This window comes from Trachypithecus francoisi, unplaced genomic scaffold (assembly GCF_009764315.1).
Source record: "Trachypithecus francoisi isolate TF-2019V2 unplaced genomic scaffold, Tfra_2.0 Lachesis_group12, whole genome shotgun sequence".
In the NCBI taxonomy this organism is placed as follows: Eukaryota; Metazoa; Chordata; class Mammalia; order Primates; family Cercopithecidae; genus Trachypithecus; species Trachypithecus francoisi.
Window position 1 is genome coordinate 11,141,813 of NW_022681457.1, and position 21,863 is coordinate 11,163,675.

A 21,863-nucleotide genomic window follows, 5' to 3' on the forward strand; every position below is an offset into this window, starting at 1 on the left:
AGCCTGCTCACATGCCCATTACAACGCACGAATACTCAGCATTTGGGAAAACCGCCACACCCAGCCTATCTACAACCACGGAATTCATACAGAGCCAGTGCCTGAAAGCACTCAGAAGTGAAGCCTAAGGACCCCACCCAACATGCAAATTGGGTGCATCGAGGTGAGGGGAAAGTCCTATCCCTAGGAAAGCAAATTCAAAACGAAGAAGTGATGCCTTCTCCAGATGAGAGGAAACGAGTGTGAGAATCCTGGCAGTGTGGGAAAATAGTGTTATGACCCGATTGCTAACCTGACGTCAAGTGGAACCAGAATTAATTACACGAGGCTAAACTAATAGATAACTAGATATTCTTACACTATTTTATTCTAAATCGCGCCTAATGATTTTTATGTTTTGTCTTCAGAGGCAAGAACATTCTATTTTGAGCTATTGATAGCTTAGAACAAACTTGGTAAAGTATATATTTGTGGGCACAATGGAAACATTTATCTTTCTGTTTGATTTCTCTAGTACTTGGAAACCGTTTGTGAGTATTCTTATTTTATGGGAAAATAGTTATAGGCATAAGTTTAATAAGACGGTTTTTTTTTTTTTTTTTGACGGAGTCGCGCTCTGTCACCCAGGCTGGAGTGAGTGGCGCCATCTTGGCTCACTGCAAGCTCCGCCTACCGGGTTCCCGCCATTCTCCTGCCTCAGCCTCCTCAGTAGCTGGGACCACAAGCCTCCGCCGCTACGCCTGGCTAATTTTTTGTATTTTTAGTAGAGACGGGGTTTCACCGTGTTAGCCGGGATGGTCTGGATCTCCTGACCTCGTGATCCACCCGCCTCGGCCTCCTGAAGGACTGGTTTTTAACAGGACACAATTAGATACACAGGTTATTTTACCAATGCTTTTAGTGGAATGGCATATTTTCAATTATGACCAGGCTGCTTTGAGGAATGGAGGTTAACTTTACAGCAATGATAAAATGTCTCTTGGAAAGACTGGGCTGATGCCTTGTATACACAATTTTCCTTGCAAGGTTTATGACTTTGCAGTAAGTGAAGAATGTTACTTTCAGACAGGCACAGGAAAAACAAGATATTTTGGGACCTCAAGAAGAGAGAAAGTCACCCACTTCGTATAGGTATTTCAGGCAGAGTCTGGTGGCAAAGCTTTGGGTTGGCTTCCTAGCCTTGAGGCATTTGAAATAGTAATCTGGATTCCTTATGAAAAAGTTCCAGAAAAGCCAACTTGGAAAGAGACTATATGGTGATTTACTATTCTTTTTTTTTTTTTTTTTTTTGAGACGGAGTCTCGCTCTGTCGCCCAGGCTGGAGTGCAGTGGCCGGATCTCAGCTCACTGCAAGCTCCGCCTCCCGGGTTTACGCCATTCTCCTGCCTCAGCCTCCCGAGTAGCTGGGACTACAGGCGCCACCACCTCGCCCGGCTAGTTTTTTGTATTTTTTAGTAGAGACGGGGTTTCACCGTGTAGCCAGGATGGTCTCGATCTCCTGACCTCGTGATCCGCCCGTCTCGGCCTCCCAAAGTGCTGGGATTACAGGCTTGAGCCACCGCGCCCGGCCCGGTGATTTACTATTCTTATTGCACGTTGTACAAATAAGCAGGACAAGTGTAATACTAAAACATATTTTGCAAATAAATTTGTTCTGTGAAGATTTATAGTAAATCTTAAAAATGAAGTGTAGTAAAAATGAAGAAATGGAAAAAGAAAAATTATTTTTCAGAAGAAATCTATAGTACATCTGTTGCCCGACTGTCCATTATTTCTACATTGTTTTTATGTTGTTTTTCTACAATTTGAACTAAATCCTGAATTGTTTTCTTGCTACAACGAATCCCTAAAAAATGAACGAGTTTTAATTTTTCTCATGATGTTTTCAGTGGACTCCTCAATGGAATAGATTTTTTTCCCATCATGGCATATGAAATTTTAAAATTATAATTCTTATGCGAATTATATTTCTACTCTGTATCTCTCTTTGTTTTAATTCTTCTGAAAAAAACTAAGTTCACAGTACTCTGAAGACTAGAGATAATTCAACCATTCACAGCATCTATGGCACAATAACTTTGACAGGACTACTCAAAAGAGCCTTCCCAGTGATGAGGGACACCATGAGAATCAGATTTTGATCATCAATGCTTTCAAGAAGAAGTATTTCTGATCAAAAGGGGAAAATGAGAAATAAACTTTTATTTTAGGAATGTGAGTCCTAATTATCCGACCCAGAGAGACATTAAAATGAAATCACAATCACACCCTACCCCTCAGCCCCCACTTGTGTATTCATCTCTTGAAACTGCTTGCTATTGCCACAGTAGCTATAGTTAAACTAACAATGCTGCACTGGACACTATAATTCATACCCTATAGCTTAACGATGTATCAGCAATCACTAATCAATGTTATTTCTGTCAGATAGTGAGATTTTCTGACAACCAATTTTGTAACAGTCCACTGCCTGTTTCCACTACTTGCCTTTAAAACCTGCTTGTAACAGTCTGGGCGTGGTGGCTAGCTCCTGTAATCCCAGCACTTTGGGAGGCCGAGGCGGGCGGATCACGAGGTCAGGAGATTGAGACCATCCTGGCTAACATGGTGAAACCCCGTCTCTACTGAAAATCAAAAAAAAAAAAAAAAAAAAAAAAAATTAGCCAGGCGTGGTGGCAGGCGCCTGTAGTCCCAGCTACTCAGGAGGCTGAATCAGGAGAATGGCTTGAACTCTAGAGGCAGAGCTTGCAGTGAGCTGAGATCGCGCCACTGCACTCCAGCCTGGGCGACAGAGCGAGACTGCGTCAAAAAACAAAAAACAAAGAAGAAAACCCCCTTCTTGTAACGAAGGCTGAAGAGAGCTCAAATCCAAGATCACAGGGTTCTGGGTCTTTCAGGCAGCTGTCCTCACTTTGGAAAAGTTAACTCTTTAAATTATATTTTGTTTTTCAGCCTCCTCGTTTTAGGCTGACAGAACAAATATAAACAAATTAGATTGCATCGAATGAAAATGCTTCTGCAGAGGAAACAATTCACAAAGTGAAGAGAGAACACAGAGAAAATATTTACCAACCATACATCTTACAAGGGATTCGTATCCAGAATATAAGAGAAATACACCTCAAAATTGAGAACACAAACAACCAGGTAAGAAATGGACATACGACCTGAATAGATACTTATCGACAGAAGACATACGCCAACAGATACCTTTAAAAATGCTCAAAATCACTAATCATTAGAAAAATGCAAGTTAAAACCATACTGAGAGATCACATCTGTCAGAATGGCTATTAACATAAAGACAAAAAAAAAGTGTTGGACAGGATGTAGGCAAAAGGGAACAACTGTACACTGTTGGTGGTGATGTAAAATAGTATAGCCAGTGTGAAAAACAGTACAGAGGTTCCTGAAATAATTAAAAATTGAATTGCCATATGATCCAGCAACCCCACTACTGGATACATATCCAATACAAAGAAAATACCTGTGTTGAAGAGATATTTGCACTTTCATGTTTATTGCAGCAGTATTTAAAATAGTCAACATATGGAAAAAAAATCTATGTGTTATCAATGCATAAATGAATAAAGAAAATGTGATATATGTACACGACGGAATACTGTTCACCTATAGAAAAGAAGAAAATTCTGTCATTTGCAACAATATGGATGAACTGGAAGAACTTAATGCTGAGTGAAATAACCAGACACAGAAAGACAACTACTGCATGGTCTCACTTATATGCGAGATCTAAAGAAAGCTGATCTCATAGAACTAGAAAGTGAAATGGGGTCATTGGGGGTTGATGTGGAGACATGGGTTGGGAAGATATTGATCAAAGGATACAAAATTTTACTTAGAATAAGTAAAAGAGTACAAAAGATGAGTACAACATGGTGACTATAGTTAATAACAAAATAATGCATTTTTGAAAAATGGCAAGGGAGTAGTTTTTATTGTCACAAATATAATAACTTTTTGGGAAAATGCATATATTATTTGCCTAGATTTAGCCATTCCACTGTGTATATATTTCAAAATATTATGATGTATAAAATAATTATATATAATTAACAACTTAAATAAAATTAAATAGTAATCAAATTTTACACATTACATTGGTGAAGATTGTTTTACTCTAATTAGATTTTTTTTTTTTTTCAAGATGGAGTCTTACTCACTCTGTCGTCCAGGCTGGAGTCCAGTGGCACAATCTCGGCTCACTGCCAGCTCCACCTCCTGGATTCAAGCGATTCTCCTGCCTCAGCCTCCTGAGTAGCTGGAATTCCAAGTGTGTGCCACCATGCCGGGCTAATTATTGTATGTTTAGTAGAGACGGGGTTTCTCCATGTTGGCCAGGTTGGTGTCAAACTCCTGACCTCAAGTGATTCGCCCGCCTTAGTCTCCCAAAATGCTGGGATTACAGGCAAGATCTACCGTGCCTAGTCTTGAATTAGATTTTAATAACATTTGTAAAAACAAAAACAAAAAAAAGTTGCAAAACTTTTGTTGAACTTCTCTAATGAATTTTTCATTTCAGTATTTTACTTTGTGGCCCTCAATTTCTAATTAGTTCATTTAAAAAATTTCTACTGGTTGTTGATATTTTCTATTTTGTGAGGTGTTGTTCTTCTAATTTACTTCAGTTCTTTGCCCGTTGTTTTCTTTAGTTCTTCTGGGTCTACTTAGACAAGTAATTTAGTCTGTGGAAAGTAAGCCCAATGGCTTGACTTCTCGTAGACATTTATTTCATCTTGATACATTCTGTTTTCTTTGTGTGCCTCATAATTTTTTGTTGACAACTGGAAATTTTGTGTGGCAAATACAGGAGATCAGATTCTCAAACTTCACAGGTTTTTTTTGTTATACTTGTGGACTGTAGTTTTCTGTTTTTGTTTTGTTTTGTTTGGACTTAATGAAACTATTTTGCAAAAATTCTGTTTTTTCTTCTCTGTGGTCCCAGCTCATCCCGGCTGACGCTTCTCCTTACAGAACTTGGTGAGAAGACGACCCAGGTGAGTACTTCCTTATATTCTGGGCAATACACAGAACCTAAGGAATTGTGAACAAAAGAATTCAGAGCCACGATTGAGGAATAACATGTCCTGCCTGGTTCTGAGCCACCTCATCCATGCCCCGGTTGGACTGACAGTGGGGCCACGTGCTGGGCAGTGGCTCAGGGTCAGACCACAGTGTCCAGGTTCACCGCAAATCCCTTTGCTGTACCAACACTGACAATGAGAGAAAGGAAGACAGTTTCCTTTAGAAACTGAGCCAAGCCCTGGGTTGTCAGAAACTCTGAGCTTCTCTTCATTGTTAAAGAAGAAAATGTGGTACATATACACCAGGGAATACTATGCAGCCATAAAAAAGGATGAGTTCATGTTTTTTGCAGGGACATGGATGAAGCTGGAAACCATCATTCTCAGCAAACGATCACAAGATTGGAAAACCAGACACCGCATAGTCTCACTCATAAGTGGGAGCTGAACAATGAGAACACATGGACGCAGGGAGGGGAACATCACACACCGGGAGCTTTCGGGGTGGGGTGGCAGGGCGGTTAGGGGAGGGATAGCATTAGGGAGAAATACCTAATGTAGGTGATGGGTTGATGGGTGCAGCAAAACACCAGGGTGTGCGTATACCTATGTAACAAACCTGCACGTTCTGCACATGTAACCCAGAACTTAAAGTATAATTAACAAAAGAAAAAAGGAAAAAAGAAAAAAGAAGTCTGCTTGTGGCAGAGAACAGGGCCTGGGGATCAGAAGTCACCGACGCCAACCATTTACGTCAGGGTCTGTGACATGCCTGCAGGGACAGGGCATGGAGAATACAGCCCTCGCTGACTGGGATGCTGAAGGACAGGTTTATTCAAACACGGAAGACCCTTAAAGTTCTGAACTGTACATGAGAGTAGGTAAGGAAAACGTTACCACTGTCTTCATAGAAGCCAGCGGAGCTACTTTCTGTGAAAAGATGCAATTGGAAAAGATGCGGAAAGTATCCAACACCCAAACCAACTCCACGAGTGTGCTGGCAATCCTAATACGTTATTCTCTAATTCTGAATGGAAGAATTCCTCTCCCAAGACATAAGCATGAATGCAATTCCAGGCTGAAAAATATTTTGGGAGAACATTCTAGAGGCAAATCAACCCACTGGGCTTGGTGGTTTCCACAACTGAGGCCACCTGGTATTCCCAAAGAGAATACAAATTTTGTTGATGATTTACTCAAAGCAGATAAAATTTTTAAAATGTTAGGGATCAGTGCTCCATGAGCATGGGTCAGTAAAATTATGTGTTGGAGAATAACTACTTCCATAAATGTGAGTGTATTTTAAAAGGATTTATATAAGAAAATAAACAAATTAGAATTATGCAAGAAGAGATAAGAATTTTCTCTCTGCATGTGTATGTGTAGATATGGTATGTATATATACATGGACATACATGTGGCAGATTATATTATAGATCCCAATCAATGAAGAAATGCAATGTGCAAGGATTTGAAATAATAGATGGATCACAACTTAGAGTTTTGCGTTTCTCATTTGCTTTCTTTTTTTTTTTTTTTTTTTGAGACAGAGTCTCACTCTGTCGCCGGGGCTGGAGTGCAGTGGCCGGATCTCAGCTCACTGCAAGCTCCGCCTCCCGGGTTCACGCCATTCTCCTGCCTCAGCCTCCCGAGTAGCTGGGACTACAGGCGCCCGCCACCTCGCCCAGCTAGTTTTTTGTATTTTTAGTAGAGACGGGGTTTCACCGTGTTAGCCAGGATGGTCTCGATCTCCTGACCTCGTGATCCGCCCGTCTCGTCCTCCCAAAGTGCTGGGATTACAGGCTTGAGCCACCGCGCCCGGCCTCAATTTGCTTTCATGACACAAAAGGAATTGAGAACTGCCTTGGCTTTGAATGCGAAAGAAGAGAATCTAGCAATCACCACAGAATGATTACTATGGAGTTGATTAAATTAAAGACCATTAATTTAATCCCATTAATGTAATCAAATCCTTTTCCACCCTACCTCCAGTCTCCCAATTTTACATTCGTATCCATGAACTCTGATCACCTATAATATATTTAATACACGAGGAACCCATTTTTGAAGATTTAAAAAAAAGAAATAAATCTCATTTTATCTATGTTGTGATGTAAGGGAAATAGTAAGATTATAACAATATCTTTTACCTTTAATTTTAGATGGTATAACTAAAAAAGAAAAACAGGACTTTCACTGGCTGATTGTCTGGAAACAGTTTTGGGATTTCTTTTCTAAGCTTGTTAATTAGAATCTTTACATTATAGAGAAAATGTTTTTGAGAATTGAGTGTGGTCTGTGGAGTGTCCTGTTAGGAACAACTTCTGAGTAGGTTTAACTCATCTCTTTTATTGAAATGTGAAAACGTGTTACATTTATAATAAAAAACTATTTGAAACTAGCACCATTCATTTTAGAGGACACTGAAATGTTACCCCAATATTTAAAATGTTAATTAATTTTAATTAATTTCCAAATTTATCAATAGCCATAATATTCAAGATCTTATCTAAAAATTATTATATGGCAATATTTTGTCCTTGTTAATTAAAAATAACACTCTGAAAACACAATCGTCTTCCTTTATGGTAAAAACCTATCCAATAGTAACCATCATCATGATGCCAGAATTAAATCAAAATCTGATTGCATTAAAAAGGAGGGGAAGGGTGTGGCTAAGGTGGTAGAGATGCCTTCTCCTGTAGAAGCTGCTGTCACTCCAGATCTGAGTTGTCCACAGAAGCAGCTGGAGGCCAGGGGAGAAACTCTGGAAGGAGAGGTGAGTTCAAGCTGATGGAATTCATTTTTACAAAGGGTGTGTGACAGTCTAGGGGAATGCAATAATTTCTTGATTCCACCAGTGTTGTCTGAGGCCAACTCCATGGTAGACATACTGTATTTTTGGGGGATAATGGGACCTCTGCCCTGGTAGCCGTTATGTAAGTCTTAGATTTTCTTCTTCTTCTTTTTTTTTTTTGAGACGGAGTTTCGCTCTCGTTGCCCAGGCTGGAGTGCAATGGTGTGATCTCGGCTCACCGCAACCTCTGCCTCCCGGGTTCAAGCAATTCTCCTGCCTCAGCCTCCCGAGTAGCTGGGATTACAGGCATGCGCCACCACGCCCGGCTAATTTTGTATTTTTAGTAGAGACAGGGTTTTCTCCACGTTGGTCACGCTGGTCTTGAACTCCTGACCTCAAGTGATCTGCCCTCCTCAACCTTCCAAAGTGCTGGGATTACAGGCGTGAGCCACGGTGCCCGGCCAGGTAAATCTTAGATTTTCAATACCAAGGCTAGAGAAATGACAATCTCCATTTTCTTGAATTTCATCAGAATTTGGTAGACTTTCTGAGATGATGAACAGAGGTTCGGTGGTTGGGTTATTCAATGTCAGGTTTTCCTATGGGTTTGGTATTGTTTTCCTATTCTCCCTTTCCCACAACCCCTGGCAACCATTTTTCTGTTATTTTCTGATTCTATGAGATCAGTAAACTCAGATTCCACATAACTGAGATCATACAGTATTTACATCCCTCAGCCTCACTTATTTCACTTCCCATAATGCCCTCAGCCTTCATCTGCATTGGTGCAAATGCTAGGATTTCCTTCTTTTTTATGGTGGAATAATTCATTGTATATATCACCATTTCCTTATCCATTTTTCTCCCACAGACTCTGGGGTTATTTCCATGGCTATTGTGAATAATGCTGCAGAGAACCTAAGAGTGCAGATATCTCTTTGACATGCTGACCTCATTTCTCTTATGTATAAACACAGAAGTAGGGTTGCTGGAACATAGTTCTATTCTTAATGTTTTCAGAAACCTCCCTACTATTTTCTGTAGTGGTTGTACCAATTTTCTCTCCCACCAACAGCGTACAAGGGTTCCCCTTTCTCCACTTCCTTACCAACACTTAACGTTTTGTCTTTTTGATCATAGCCATCCTAGCAAGGGGAGGTAGTATCTCATCACGGTTTTGTTGCTGGAGGGCTCAGGAGGGTCCCTGGATGCCAGAGAGACCCCAGTCCCAGCCAGTTTCCAGGTTCTTGATGCTGTCAGGAGAATGAATTCAGGGATGAGCCAGAATGAAGTGAAAGGCAAGAAGCTTCTATTCCAGAGCAAAAATACATGCTTAGGAGAGAAGAAGTGTGGGTTTGATTCTGAGAGCTGGTGGCATGCAAAGGAGTTTGGATTTTCTTTCTTTTCTTTTTTTTTTTTTTTTATTATACTTTAAGTTCTAGGGTACATGTGCACAACGTGCAGGTTTGTTACCTTCTAATTAGGAGGTGAACTAATCATTAGGTTTTCTAGGAAAAAAACATATTTTGTAGAATTGGGGAGGCACCCGTTTTTATACTAAGTATGGGCATGCATGCTAGGGTCAGCCATGACACTGGGGAGTGTGTGATTTAGTGTGGTAATGACCATGGTAATTAGTGTGGTAATGGTTTCCCTTCTGTTTTTTTAGCACCTTATCAGCCCAGGGCCCTCCTTGTCCTTGTAATTTTAATGACAAGTGGCTAATTTTAACAGCCACTCTTTTGCTCTATGTGAAATGGTCACTTGGTACGTTCTCGATTCTCTTGTGACCACACAGTATTCCTGGCTCAGTTTGAGTTTGAATTTCTCTGATGGTGAGTGAAGTTGAGCTTGTTCTTCAGTACTTGCTGGTCATTTGTGTGTTTTTCAGAGAAATGTCTATTCAGGTTTTTGCCCATCGAAAATTGGATTATTTGGGTTTTATTTCTTTTTGCTATTGCCTTGAAAAAATTCCTTATATTTTTTTGGATATTAATGCACTGTCATATATATGGCTGCTTTTTTTTTAGTTCTGTTTTTGCTTTTTCTGTTTTTTTGCTCTGCAGAAGATTCAGTTATACCTGGTACAACTAATTTGTATTTTGTGTCTTGTCCTTTTGGTGTGCTATCAGGCTTTTTTCACCACATCCAGTTTGCACAGTTGGGGAAGCAGAAGGTCTTCAAATGTACTCCAGCACTGTCCAATAGAATCATAAGATAACCCATATACGTAATTGTAAACTTATTTTCTGGTAGTCACATAACATATAAAGAAATAAGCCTAATGAATTTTAACTCTAAATATAATCATTTAACATGTGAGCAACTTTAAACGTTCTCAAGCAGATAGTTTACATTCTCTTTTCCCCATTACGTCTTTAAAAATAAGAGTGTATTTTGCTCACAGCACATCTCCATTTGGATATGCCCCATTTCAGGTCTCAATAGCCATTTGTGACTGGTGGCTACCATATCAAACAGCTCAGGTGTAGACCCCTTTACTATTTCAACTCAAAGTCTTTCAGTGAATCATGCCCTTTATTCCAATGAGTATTACAGATAATAGAAGTTCAGGGCCTCGAGTCATTTACATTTGTATTCATGTTGTGTCTTCGTCACCAGCAGTAGTGATTGTAAGTATCGTGCAATGATAACTCTATGCATGTAAAGATGAAAGATCCCAAGCACTATCAGCTGTTCATTCAGCTCATGGAAATTCTAATACCATGCTCATTTTTTGTTTCTATAGACATTTGCCATGGCTGAACACTTCAAACAAATCATTAGATGTCCTGTCTGTTTAAAAGATCTTGAAGAACCCGTGCAACTGAAATGCGGATATGTCTGCTGCCTCCAGTGCCTCAATGCACTGCAGAAGGAGCCCGATGGGGAAGGTTTACTGTGCCGCTTCTGCTCTGTGGTGTCTCAGAAGAATGACATCAAGCCCAAGTACAAGCTGAGGGCGCTGGTTTCCATCATCAAGGAACTAGAGCCCAAGCTGAAATCTATTCTAACAATGAACCCAAGGATGAGGAAGTTTCAAGGTACGGAATCTATATGACTTGCTATAGCCCATAAAAGGCACTGGGACAACGACTTTCAAACATTTCTTCACTAAACACAGGCATTAGCAGATATCTAGCATCTAAAACTTCTGTGCTTCACAAGCAACAGCAGTTCTCACCTTCGAGTATAGATTTTCATGGAATCTGCAAGTTTGTACAATACTTTGGAGAACAAGCTACTGTCTTCATGTATCTTATGTGCTAAATGAAAAAAATGCTGAATTTGAAAGGAATTTCTACTATGAATTAGGTGGACTTGTTACAATTATTATATTCATGCAATCTATAGATAAAATTTAACCTCATCAGGTGGCCAAACACGTTTCCCCAGGAAATTTTGATTTGGGAAAGAAAGTAGAATAAAAGTAAAAGTGAATAATGCATTCAAGTGTTTGCAGTAAAAGGGCAGAGGGAGTCTGTACTGTGTCTTTGCTGAACTGCTGGTTCTTATTTCCACAGTGGATATGACCTTGGATGTGGACACAGCCAACAACTATCTCATCATTTCTGAAGACCTGAGGTGCTTCCGAAGTGGGGATTTCAGCCAGAATAGGAAGGAGCAACCTGAGAGGTTCGACACTGCACTGTGCGTTCTGGGCGCCCCTCGCTTCACTTCCGGCCGCCATTACTGGGAGGTGGACTTGGGCACCAGCAAAGTATGGGATGTGGGCATTTGTAAGGAATCTGTGAACCGACAGGGGAAGATTGTGCTTTCTTCAGAACACGGCTTCTTGACTGTGGGGTGCAGAAAAGGAAGGGTCTTTGCCGCCAGCAGTATGCCTATGACTTCTCTCTGGGTGGGTCCCCAGTTGCACAGAGTGGGGATTTTCCTGGATGTAGGTATGAGGTCCATTTCCTTTTACAATGTTAGTGATGGGTGCCATATCTACACATTCAACAAAATTTCTGTTAGCGAGCCATGGCGTCCATTTTTTGCTCATAAAGGTGGAACTCAAGAGGATCAGACCTTCCTGAGTATCTATCCTGTGATCAATCCAGCCAGTGCCAGTGCCTCAATTTATTCTGGGGAAAGTAAATAAACATTTGAACATAATCATTTATAGGAAGTTTCAGTGCACCCGTAGCCACAGCTAAGAACTTTTCTGCTAGATACACATAGATAGGTACAAAGGGATAGAAGGGAACGATTCATCATTCTGTAAACCATGAACAGAAAGCGGTTATATTAATTAGGGGAAAATTACATTTTACTTAAAGTTTGTCATGTTGTTTTCTTTGGGGCTTATGTTTATATTTCTGTTCAATAAATATTTTGAAATTTCAGATTCATTTGTCAGTGTTTTCTATTTTCTGTAAGATCAATGCACTATGTGTTATGAAGTTATGAGCTAAATAATTTTAATGTGACAACACACAGTAACTGAATTTCAAACGATAAGGACCTATGAATACAGCAAAATTATAATTTAACCCAACAACTAAACACCGACATTCATTTCAAGTGCACACTGAGTGTTTGCCACAAATATGTGGGGTCTTAGAGAGAACCCATTAGTTTTAAAATTGAAATACAATACACCCTCTTCTATGATGGCAACAGAGTCAAATTAGAAATCAATAACAGGAAGAAATCCAAAAATTCTCCACATACATGGAAATTAACCACTTCTAAATAAAATCATCAAATATAAAATTACAATGGAAAGTACAGCTATCCTGAGTTGAATGAAAAGCACACATTTACAAAATTTGTAGATGCGGTTGAAGCTTAGTGAGAAACTCATAGTAGGAAGAAAATACCATAATCAGTCATCTTAATTTCTACTTTAAGTTACTTCACTAAGAGCAATTCAATTGTCGGCATTTTGGTCAAAATTATCTAACAAGTATCTAGGAAGTTCCAGACTTTCTCACATCTGTCCGTCTTCTGAGTCCTCCAAACTGTTGCAACCTCTGCCCGTTACCCAGTTCCAAAGTTGCTTCCACATTTTCAGATAACTTAATAGCAATGCCCCACTCCTGGTACCAATATTCTGTATTAGTTCATTCTCACACTGCTATAAAGAACTACTTGAGACTGGGTAATTTAGGAAGAAAAGAGGTTTCATTAATTCATAGTTGTCAGGATGCTCACGCCTGTCATCCCGGCACTTTGGGAGGCTGAGACGGGCGGATCACGAGGTCAGGAGATCGAGACCATCCTGGCTAACACGGTGAAACCCCGTCTCTACTAAAAATACAAAAAACTAGCCGGGCGACGAGGCGGGCGCCTGTAGTCCCAGCTACTCGGGAGGCTGAGGCAGGAGAATGGCGTGAACCCGGGAGGCGGAGCTTGCAGTGAGCCGAGATCCGGCCACTGCACTCCAGCCTGGGCGACACAGCGAGACTCAAAAAAAAAAAAAAAAAAAAAAGAGTGCTCTGTGGGTATTATCAGGTATAACTTATATGTAATTGGAGTCTAGGAAGGGGGCAGAAAAAGTAAAGAAACGGGCCTGAAAATGTCCCAATTTAAAAAAAAGTAACCAACTGTTTTTAGAGCTAAAAAATGCTAAATGGAATAAATGCGAAGAAAATGATATGTGGACATTACTTGGCTAAACTATTAAAGGCCAAAATTAAAGAAAGAATCTTGAAAGTAGCAGAAGAAAATTATACATCATGCATCAGGTCAGGTCTCTCAGGCTTAGCTCTACTGACATTTTCAGCTGGAAGTTATGGTTGCTGAGGACTGTCCTGTACAGCTGTTTGACATCTGTTCACATCCTTTAACCCACACACTCTGAGGTGATGGTCCTTATTTCATCCCTAATACTTCGGGTCATTGTGTCTTTTCTCGCTCTTTTCTCTCTGCCCATCATTCTCTTTATCTGTTTACCTCTCTGGCTTTCTCCCTGGCTGCCTCTCTACTTCCCTCTTTTCATTTCATTTTCCTTTAACCTCTCCTCGCTCTTTCAGTATAACTAAAGATTTGAAAGAAAAAAAAAAGTATACGTTTGATTTTATATAATATATGGCCATTTTCTATTATATTGATTGCCACTACAGTCCATATTGTTTCTTTCCATTTACTTTTCAGTTGAATTGCTCTTAAGTAACTTAAAGTGGCAGTTAAGATCACTAATTATGGCATTTTCTTCCTATTTGAGTTTTTATTAGTATAAGTTTCTAAGCTTCAACTGCATCTACAAATTTTGTGCTTTTATTTTCATTTAGCTCAGGATGGTCGTAATTTCCATCATCATTTCATATTTGATCTCAATTTGTAAGTGGTTACTTACTTTTCATGGATGTGGAGGATGTATGAATTTCTTCCTGTTATCGATTTCTTATTTAGCTCTGCTGCCATTAGCAACAGGGTATATGTTATTTCAGTTTTAAAATTAATGTTTTCTCAGGCCGAGATGGGCGGATCACGAGGTCAGGAGATCGAGACCATCCTGGCTAACACGGTGAAACCCCGTCTCTACTAAAAATACAAAAAACTAGCCGGGCGAGGTGGCAGGCGCCTGCAGTCCCAGCTACTCGGGAGGCTGAGGCAGGAGAATGGCTAAACCCGGGAGGCGGAGCTTGCAGTGAGCTGAGATCCGGCCACTGCACTCCAGCCTGGGCGACAGAGCAAGACTCCGTCTCAAAAAAAAAAAAAAAAAATTAATGTTTTCTCTATGACCACATATGTCTACTCTGACAAATACTCAATGTGCATTTGAATGTGTGTGTATGGCTGTTGGGTTAAACTGAATACACAGACATATAAATTTTAAATTATTTAAACTTTTTAAATATACCTTTGATTTCATATCCTATATAGCCATTTCCTGTTTTATCGATTGCTGCTATAGTCTTCATTGTTTCTTTCCATCTGCTTTGCAGCTGAATAGATCTTAAGTAACAAAGTGGAAATTAAGATCACTGATGATGGTATTTTCTATTTGATTAAAGTTTGTATTAGTGTAAGTTTCTCACTCAGCTTTAACTGCACCTACAAATTTTGTGAATTTTACTTTACTTCAGCTCAGGATAGTTGTCATTGCCATTGAAATTTACTATTTGATCACAATTTTATTTAAAACGGTTAATTTCCATGGATTTGGAGGATTTATGGATTTTTTTCCCATTACTGATTTCTAACTTAACTCTGTAGCCATTAGAGAAGGGGGTGTATATTATTTCAATTTTAACCTTAATGAGTTTTATCTGTGATCCCACACATCTAACTCTGGCAAACAGTGTGCACTTGAATGTGAGTATTCAGTTGTCAGGTTAAACTGAATACATAGACATATATATATATATATATATATAATTTTACTGTAGTCAAATAAGTCCTTATCATTTGAAAATCAGTTACTCTGTTGGTTCACATTCAAATTATTATTTAGTTCATAACTTCCATAATACATAGTGCATTGATCTTGCAGAAAATAGAGAACATTGGCAAATGAATCTGAAATTTCAAAACATTTATTGAACAGAAATACAAACATAAGCCCCAAAGAAAACAACATGACAAACTTTAAGTAAAATGTAATTTTCCCCTAATTAATATAACTGCTTTCTGTTCATGGTTTGCAGAATGATGGATCTTTCCTTTCTATCCCTTTGTACCTATGTCTATCTAGCAGAAAGGTTCTTAGTTCTGGCTATGGGTGCACAGAAACTTCCTATAGATGATTATGTTCAAATGTTTATTTACTTTCCCCAGAATAAATTGGGGCACTGGCACTGTCTGGGTGGATCACAGGACAGATACTCAGGAAGCTCGGATCATCTTGAGTTTCAAGTTTATGAGAAAAAAATGGACGCAGTGGCTCGCTAACAGGAATTTTGTTGAATGTGTAAATATGGCACCCATCACTAACATTGTAAAAGGAAATGGACCTCATACCTACATCCAGAAAAATCCCCACTCTGCGCAACTGGGGACTCACCCAGAGAGGAGTCAAAGGCATAGTGCTGGCGGCAAAGACCTTTCCTTTTCTGCAACCCACAGTCCAGAAGCCGAGTTCTGAAGAAAGTACAATGTTCCCCTGTCGATTCACCGATTCCTTGCACACGCCCACATCCCACACTTTGCTGGTGCCCACGTCCACCTCCCAGTAATGGCGGCCGGAAGTGAAGCGAGGGACGCCCAGGACGCACAGTGCGGAGTCGAACCTCTCAGCTTGCTCCTTCCTGTTCTGTCTGAAATTCCCACACCGGACACGCCTCAGGTCTTCAGAAATGATGAGATAGTTGTTGACTGTGTCCACATCCAAGGTCATATCCACTGTGGAAAGAAGACCCAGTAGTTCAGCAAAGACACACACTAAAGGCTCCCTCCATCCCTTTACTGCAAACACCTAAATATATTATTAACTTTTACTTCTTTTATTCTACTTTCCCAAATCAAAGTTTTCCCGTCTAGCCACCTGATGAGGTCAAGTTTTATGTACAGAAAGTTTGAATATAATAATTGTAACAAGTCCACCTTATTCATAGTAGAAATTCCTTTCGAATTAAGTTAGTGGATAATTTGGTAAACATTTTTTTCATTTAGCACATAAGATACATGAAGAAAGACAGTAGCTTGCTCTCTAAAGTATTGTACAAATTTGCACAGATTCCACGAAAACCTATACACAAAGGCGAGAACTGTTTGTGCAGCATAGAATATTTAGATGCCAGATTTCTGCTAATGCTCATATTTTTAAAAATGGTTGAAAGCTGTTTTTCCAGTTCCTTTTATGGGCTATAGCAGGTCATATAGATTCCGTACCTTGAAACTTCCTCATCCTTGGGTTCATTGTTAGAATAGATTTCAGCTTGGGCTCTAGTTCCTTGATGATGGAAACCAGCGCCCTCAGCTTGTACTTGGGTTTGATGTCATTCTTCGGAGACACCACAGAGCAGAGGCAGCACAGTAAACCTTCCCCATCGGGCTCCTTCTGGAGTGAATTGAGGCATTGGAGGCAACAGACATATCCACATTTCAGTTGCACGGGTTCTTCAAGATCTTTTAAACAGACAGGACATCTAATGATTTGTTTGAAGTGTTCAGCCATGGCAAATGTCTATAGAAAAAAAGTAGGCATGGTATTAGAATTTCTTTCTTTTTTTTTTTTTTTTTTTTTTTTTTTGAGACGGAGTCTCGCTCTGTAGCCCGGGTTGGAGTGCAGTGGCCGGATCTCAGCTCACTGCAAGCTCCGCCTCCCGGGTTTACGCCATTCTCCTGCCTCAGCCTCCGGAGTAGCTGGGACTACAGGCGCCCGCTACCTCGCCCGGCTAGTTTTTTGTATTTTTTAGTAGAGACGGGGTTTCACCGTGGGTATTAGAATTTCTGTGAGCCAATAGTGAATAACCAGTAGTACTTGGGACCTTTTTTATCTTTACATGCATAGAGATGTCTTTGCATGATATTTACAATCACTACTACTAGTGACGAAGACATAACATAAATACAAATATAAATGATTTGGGGCACTGAACTTCTAATATTTGTAATACCCATTGGAATAAAGGGCATGATTCACTGAAAGACTTTGAATTGACGTAGTGAAGGGGTCTACACCTGAGCTTTTTGATATGGTGGCCACCAGCCACATGTGATTAGTGAGGACCTGATTTTGTGGCTTATCTGAATGGAGTTGTGGTGTGAGTAAAATACTCTCATTTTTGAGACATAGTAAGAATAACAGAATGTAAACGATCCCCCTGAGAACATTGAAAATTGATTACATGTTGAAAGGATTGTATTTATGAGATAAAGTTTGTTAGACTTGTTTCATTATGCTTTATTTGACGACTAGGAAATAAATTTATAATTACCTGTGTGGGTTATCATTCTGTTGGACAGCTCTGGACCACATTTGAAAATTCTCTACTTTCCCAGCTGTCCAACCTGGATGTCACTTTAAGAAAACACTATAGCATGACATCACATCCAGAGCACAAGACACAAGCATTAATAAATAAGTTTTACTAGGTAAGAGTGAAAATATTCTGCATAGCAAAAAACAAAGCAATGAAAGCAGCAAAATGTCAAGGCCACCTGCAGAATGGGAGAAATTATCTGCTACCATATGGATAAAAATAAATTAGTATCTAAAATACGTAAGGAACTTATTTAAGGCAATAGCCAAAAAATTCCAATATTTAAATGGGCCACAGACCTGAATTGACATTTCTCTGAAGAACAGATACAGATTGCTAACAGGTCCTTAGAGTGTGCTCAACTTCAGTAATCATCAGATACATGAAAACTAAAACTGAGACAGGAATTCTGGGCAGTCACAGGAGAAACAGGTATCAATTACTAATTTCACATAACAGCAAGAAAGGAGCTGTTAAATTAGCTATAAGGACAAGGAGGAGCTTTGGTCTTAACAAACAGGATGGAGCTAAGCAGGCTGAGATGGGCTGGGTCCAACATGGTGTTTGATTTGACCCAAGCCCTACCCCAGATCTAATTATCTGCTCATTACCACACTAAATCACTCACCCACCAGCTCCAGGATAGGTCTGAGCATGCTGACATTTAGTATGAAAATGGGTGGCACTCCAATTCTAAGAAATCTCTGCCTTTTCCCTAGAAAGTCTCCTGATTATTCCATCCCCTACTTAGAAGACCTCATAAAAATAGAGAATCCAAACGCTGTTGGGCTCGACTTATTCTCAGGAGCACACCCTCCTGCACTTCTCTCCTAACTGTGTACTTTTGCTCTGGAATAGAAGCTTCTTGCCTTTCACTTCATCCTGACTAGTCCCTGAATTTGTTCTACCAAGAGCATTAAGAATCTGGAAACAGGCTGGCATCTCTGTGGCATCCAGAGATCCTCCTGAGCCCTCCAGTAACAAAACCGTGATGAGATATTACCTCCCCTTGCTAGGATGGCTATGATCAAAAAGACAAAACATAAGTGTTGGTAAGGAAGTGGAGAAAGGGGAACCCTTGTACACTGTTGGTGGGAGAGAAAATTGGTACAACCACTACAGAAAATAGTAGGGAGGTTTCTGAAAACATTAAGAATAGAACTATGTTCCAGCAACCCTACTTCTGTGTTTATACATGAAAGAAATGAGGTCAGCATGTCAAAGAGATATCTGCACTCTTAGGTTCTCTGCAGCATTATTCACAATAGCCATGGAAATAACCCCAGAGTCTGTGGGAGAAAAAAGGATAAAGAAATGGTGATATATACAATGAATTATTCCACCATAAAAAAGAAGGAAATCCTGGTATTTGCACCATTGTGGATGAAGGCTGAGGGCATTATGGGAAGTGAAATAAGTGAGGCTGAGGGAAGTAAATACTGTATGATCTCAGTTACGTGGAATCAGAATTGACTGATCTCATGGAATCAGAAAATAAGAGTAGAATGGTGGTTGCCACGGGTTGTGGGAAGGGCAGAATAGGAAAACAATACGAAATCCATAGGAACATTGAATAAGCCAGTGGCTCCACCTCCATTCACCATTTCATAAAATCTGTCAAATTCTGATGAAATTCAAAGAAATGAAGATTATCATTTCTCTAGTCTTGGTATCAAAAATCTAAGTCTTATCTACTGCTGCCAGGGAAGGGGTCCTAGTGTCCCCAAAACATACTGTGTGTATGTTACGTAGTTAGCATCACACCACACTTGTGGAATCAAGAGATGACTGCATTCCCTCAGAATCTCATATCTGCCCTTTGGAAAAATGAATTCTATAAGATTGAACTCACTTCTTCTTCCCAAACTTCTCCCTCTGCTTCCAGTGGCTTCTGCGGACAGCTCAGATGCAGAGTGAGAGCTCACTGCTATGTGCTTTTATAGGAGAGGGTCTCTCCACCCACCTTAGCCACACCCTCCCCCTCCAGCGTAAGCCAATCGGATTTTGATTTAATTCTGGCATCAGTGAGATTGTTACTATTGGTATAGAGTTTTTACCAGAAAGGGAGAAGATTGTATTTTAGAGTTATTTTTTAACTAATAAGGAAAAATATTGCCATATAATCATTTTAGTTCAGATCTTGAATATTATGCCTATTGATGGTAAGACTTGGAATTAAGATTAATTGAAATTTTAAAAATTGGGGTGATATTTAAAAATCTTTTTAAATAAATGGTGCTACTTTCAGTTTTTCATTATAAATGTAAAATCTTTTCACGTTTCCGCTGAAAGAGTGAGTAAACCTATTCAGAAGCTGTTACTAATAGCACATTCCAGAGATCACACTCATTTCTCAAAAGTTTTTCTCCATAATGTGAAGATTCTAATTAAGACAGTTAATGAAGAAAGCCCAAGACTGTTTTCCATCAGCCAGTGCAAGCTCCGTTTTTTCTTTTTTAGTTACAGCATCTAAAATAAAAGGTAAAAGATACTGTTATCTTACTATTTCCCATACGTCACAATATGTGTAAAACGAGATTCATTTCTTTTTTAAAAAGTGTTCAAAAATGGATTCCTTAAGTATTAAATGTAGCATGGGTGATCAGAGTTGATGGATAAGAATGCAAAATTGGGAGACTGGAGGTAGGGTGGAAAAGGATCTGATTACATCAAGATGATTACGTTAAGTGATCTTTAACGTAATCATCTCCGCAGCAATCATTCGAAGGTGATTGGTGCACACTCTGCTCATTTCACATTCAAGGCCAAGGCAGCTCTCAATTCCTTTTGTCTCACGCAGGCAAATTGAGAAACAGAAAACTATAAGTTGTGATGAATGTCTTATTTCAAATTCTTGCGCATGGCATTTCTTCATCGATTGCGAGCTGCAATAATCTGCCACGTGTATGTCTAGATATACACACACGTATCATATTGTGGCAGGAGAACAGGGAACTGGGGTGATGGGGGGAGGGGTTCAGCAGGTACAGCCAGCTTGTATAAGTAAAAGAAACAGCAGGTGCTGCCAGTTCCTACAAGCAGGAGGGCAGCAGGTGCAGCACACAGGCTACCTTCTCCCTCCCACGATAACAAGCCATTTCAGCCTCTGACTGACTTCAGGCTGAGTCTCCACTTTGGCCCCTGATTGCTCGCGGACCAATCCTTCACAGCCAACTGGAGGCCTGTAAATGGCACTGAGGGGTGTTGGCAGGTTCCTTTCGCTTGATAGAAACCCTAATGAGGGTGGTTCCCGAGCTGCTTGCTCAAACCCGCTCCTACTCTGTAAATTGTCTTCAATAAATCTGTGCCCACCCCGTGGCATTTTGTTCGATTTCTTGTCCAATACACCAGGAACCTGGACAACTCACATGTAGGGCCTTCTACTGGGTAGCGGTATCTATACATACACATACATATAGGAGATCATTATTTCTTCTTGCATAATTCTAATAATCTTTCTTTTACAAATCCTTTTAAAATATACTCACAATTTGGGGGCTAGCAATTCTCTGGCTTGTAATTTTATTGACTCTTGCTCATGCACCACTCTTCTCTCACATTTTTTCCTTTTATTTACTTTGAGCAAATCATGAGAGAAACATATATTGTCTTTGGGAACACCAGATGGACTCAGTTGGGGAAACCAGCCAGCCCATTGGTGGATCAATTTACCTCTGGAATATTCCGCCAAAATATCCTTCAGCCTGGAATCACATTTACGCTCATGTCTTGCGTGAGGAATTCTTCCATGAAGAATTAGAGAATAGCAGCCAGGCGTGGTGGCTCACTCCTGTAATCCCAGCACTTTAGGAGGCTGAGGCCGGTGGATCACCTGAGGTTGGGAGTTCAAGACCAGCCTGACCAACATGGAGAAACCCCGTCCCTACTAAAAATACAAAAAAGTAGCCGTGTGTGGTGGCTCATACCTGTAATCCCAGCTACTCAGGAGGCTGAGGTAGAAGAATCGCTTGAACCCGGGAGGCAGAGATTGCAGTGAGCCGAGATTGCGCCACTGCACTCCAGCCTGGGCAACAAGAGTGAAACTCTGTCTCCAAAAAAAAAAAAAAAAAAAGAATTAGAGAATAGTATATTGGGATTCCCAGCACATTCATGGGGTTGAGCCCTGGAGGTCAAGGTTGTAGTGAG

At 40.0% G+C, this 21,863-nt stretch overlaps 2 protein-coding genes across 2 annotated transcripts; one reads left to right on the plus strand and one right to left on the minus strand.

Annotated features, from left to right (window-relative positions):
- On the plus strand, positions 1 to 12,239 carry RFPL4A (ret finger protein like 4A). Its single transcript, XM_033224552.1, has 4 exons — positions 1 to 163; positions 4,967 to 5,018; positions 10,592 to 10,886; positions 11,367 to 12,239. Exons 3-4 carry the CDS (start codon positions 10,601 to 10,603, stop codon positions 11,945 to 11,947), a joined length of 867 nt encoding a protein of 288 aa, XP_033080443.1. The 5' UTR covers positions 1 to 163; positions 4,967 to 5,018; positions 10,592 to 10,600; the 3' UTR covers positions 11,948 to 12,239.
- Positions 12,240 to 15,087: 2,848 nt separating this feature from the next.
- LOC117091778 (ret finger protein-like 4A) lies at positions 15,088 to 16,909 on the minus strand. The gene is made up of 2 exons (XM_033224554.1): positions 16,624 to 16,909; positions 15,088 to 16,134 (listed from the first exon to the last, which is right to left on the minus strand). The coding sequence occupies exons 1-2, from the start codon at positions 16,907 to 16,909 to the stop codon at positions 15,554 to 15,556; spliced, it is 867 nt and encodes a 288-aa protein (XP_033080445.1). The 3' UTR covers positions 15,088 to 15,553.
- Between the last annotated feature and the right edge of the window lie 4,954 nt (positions 16,910 to 21,863).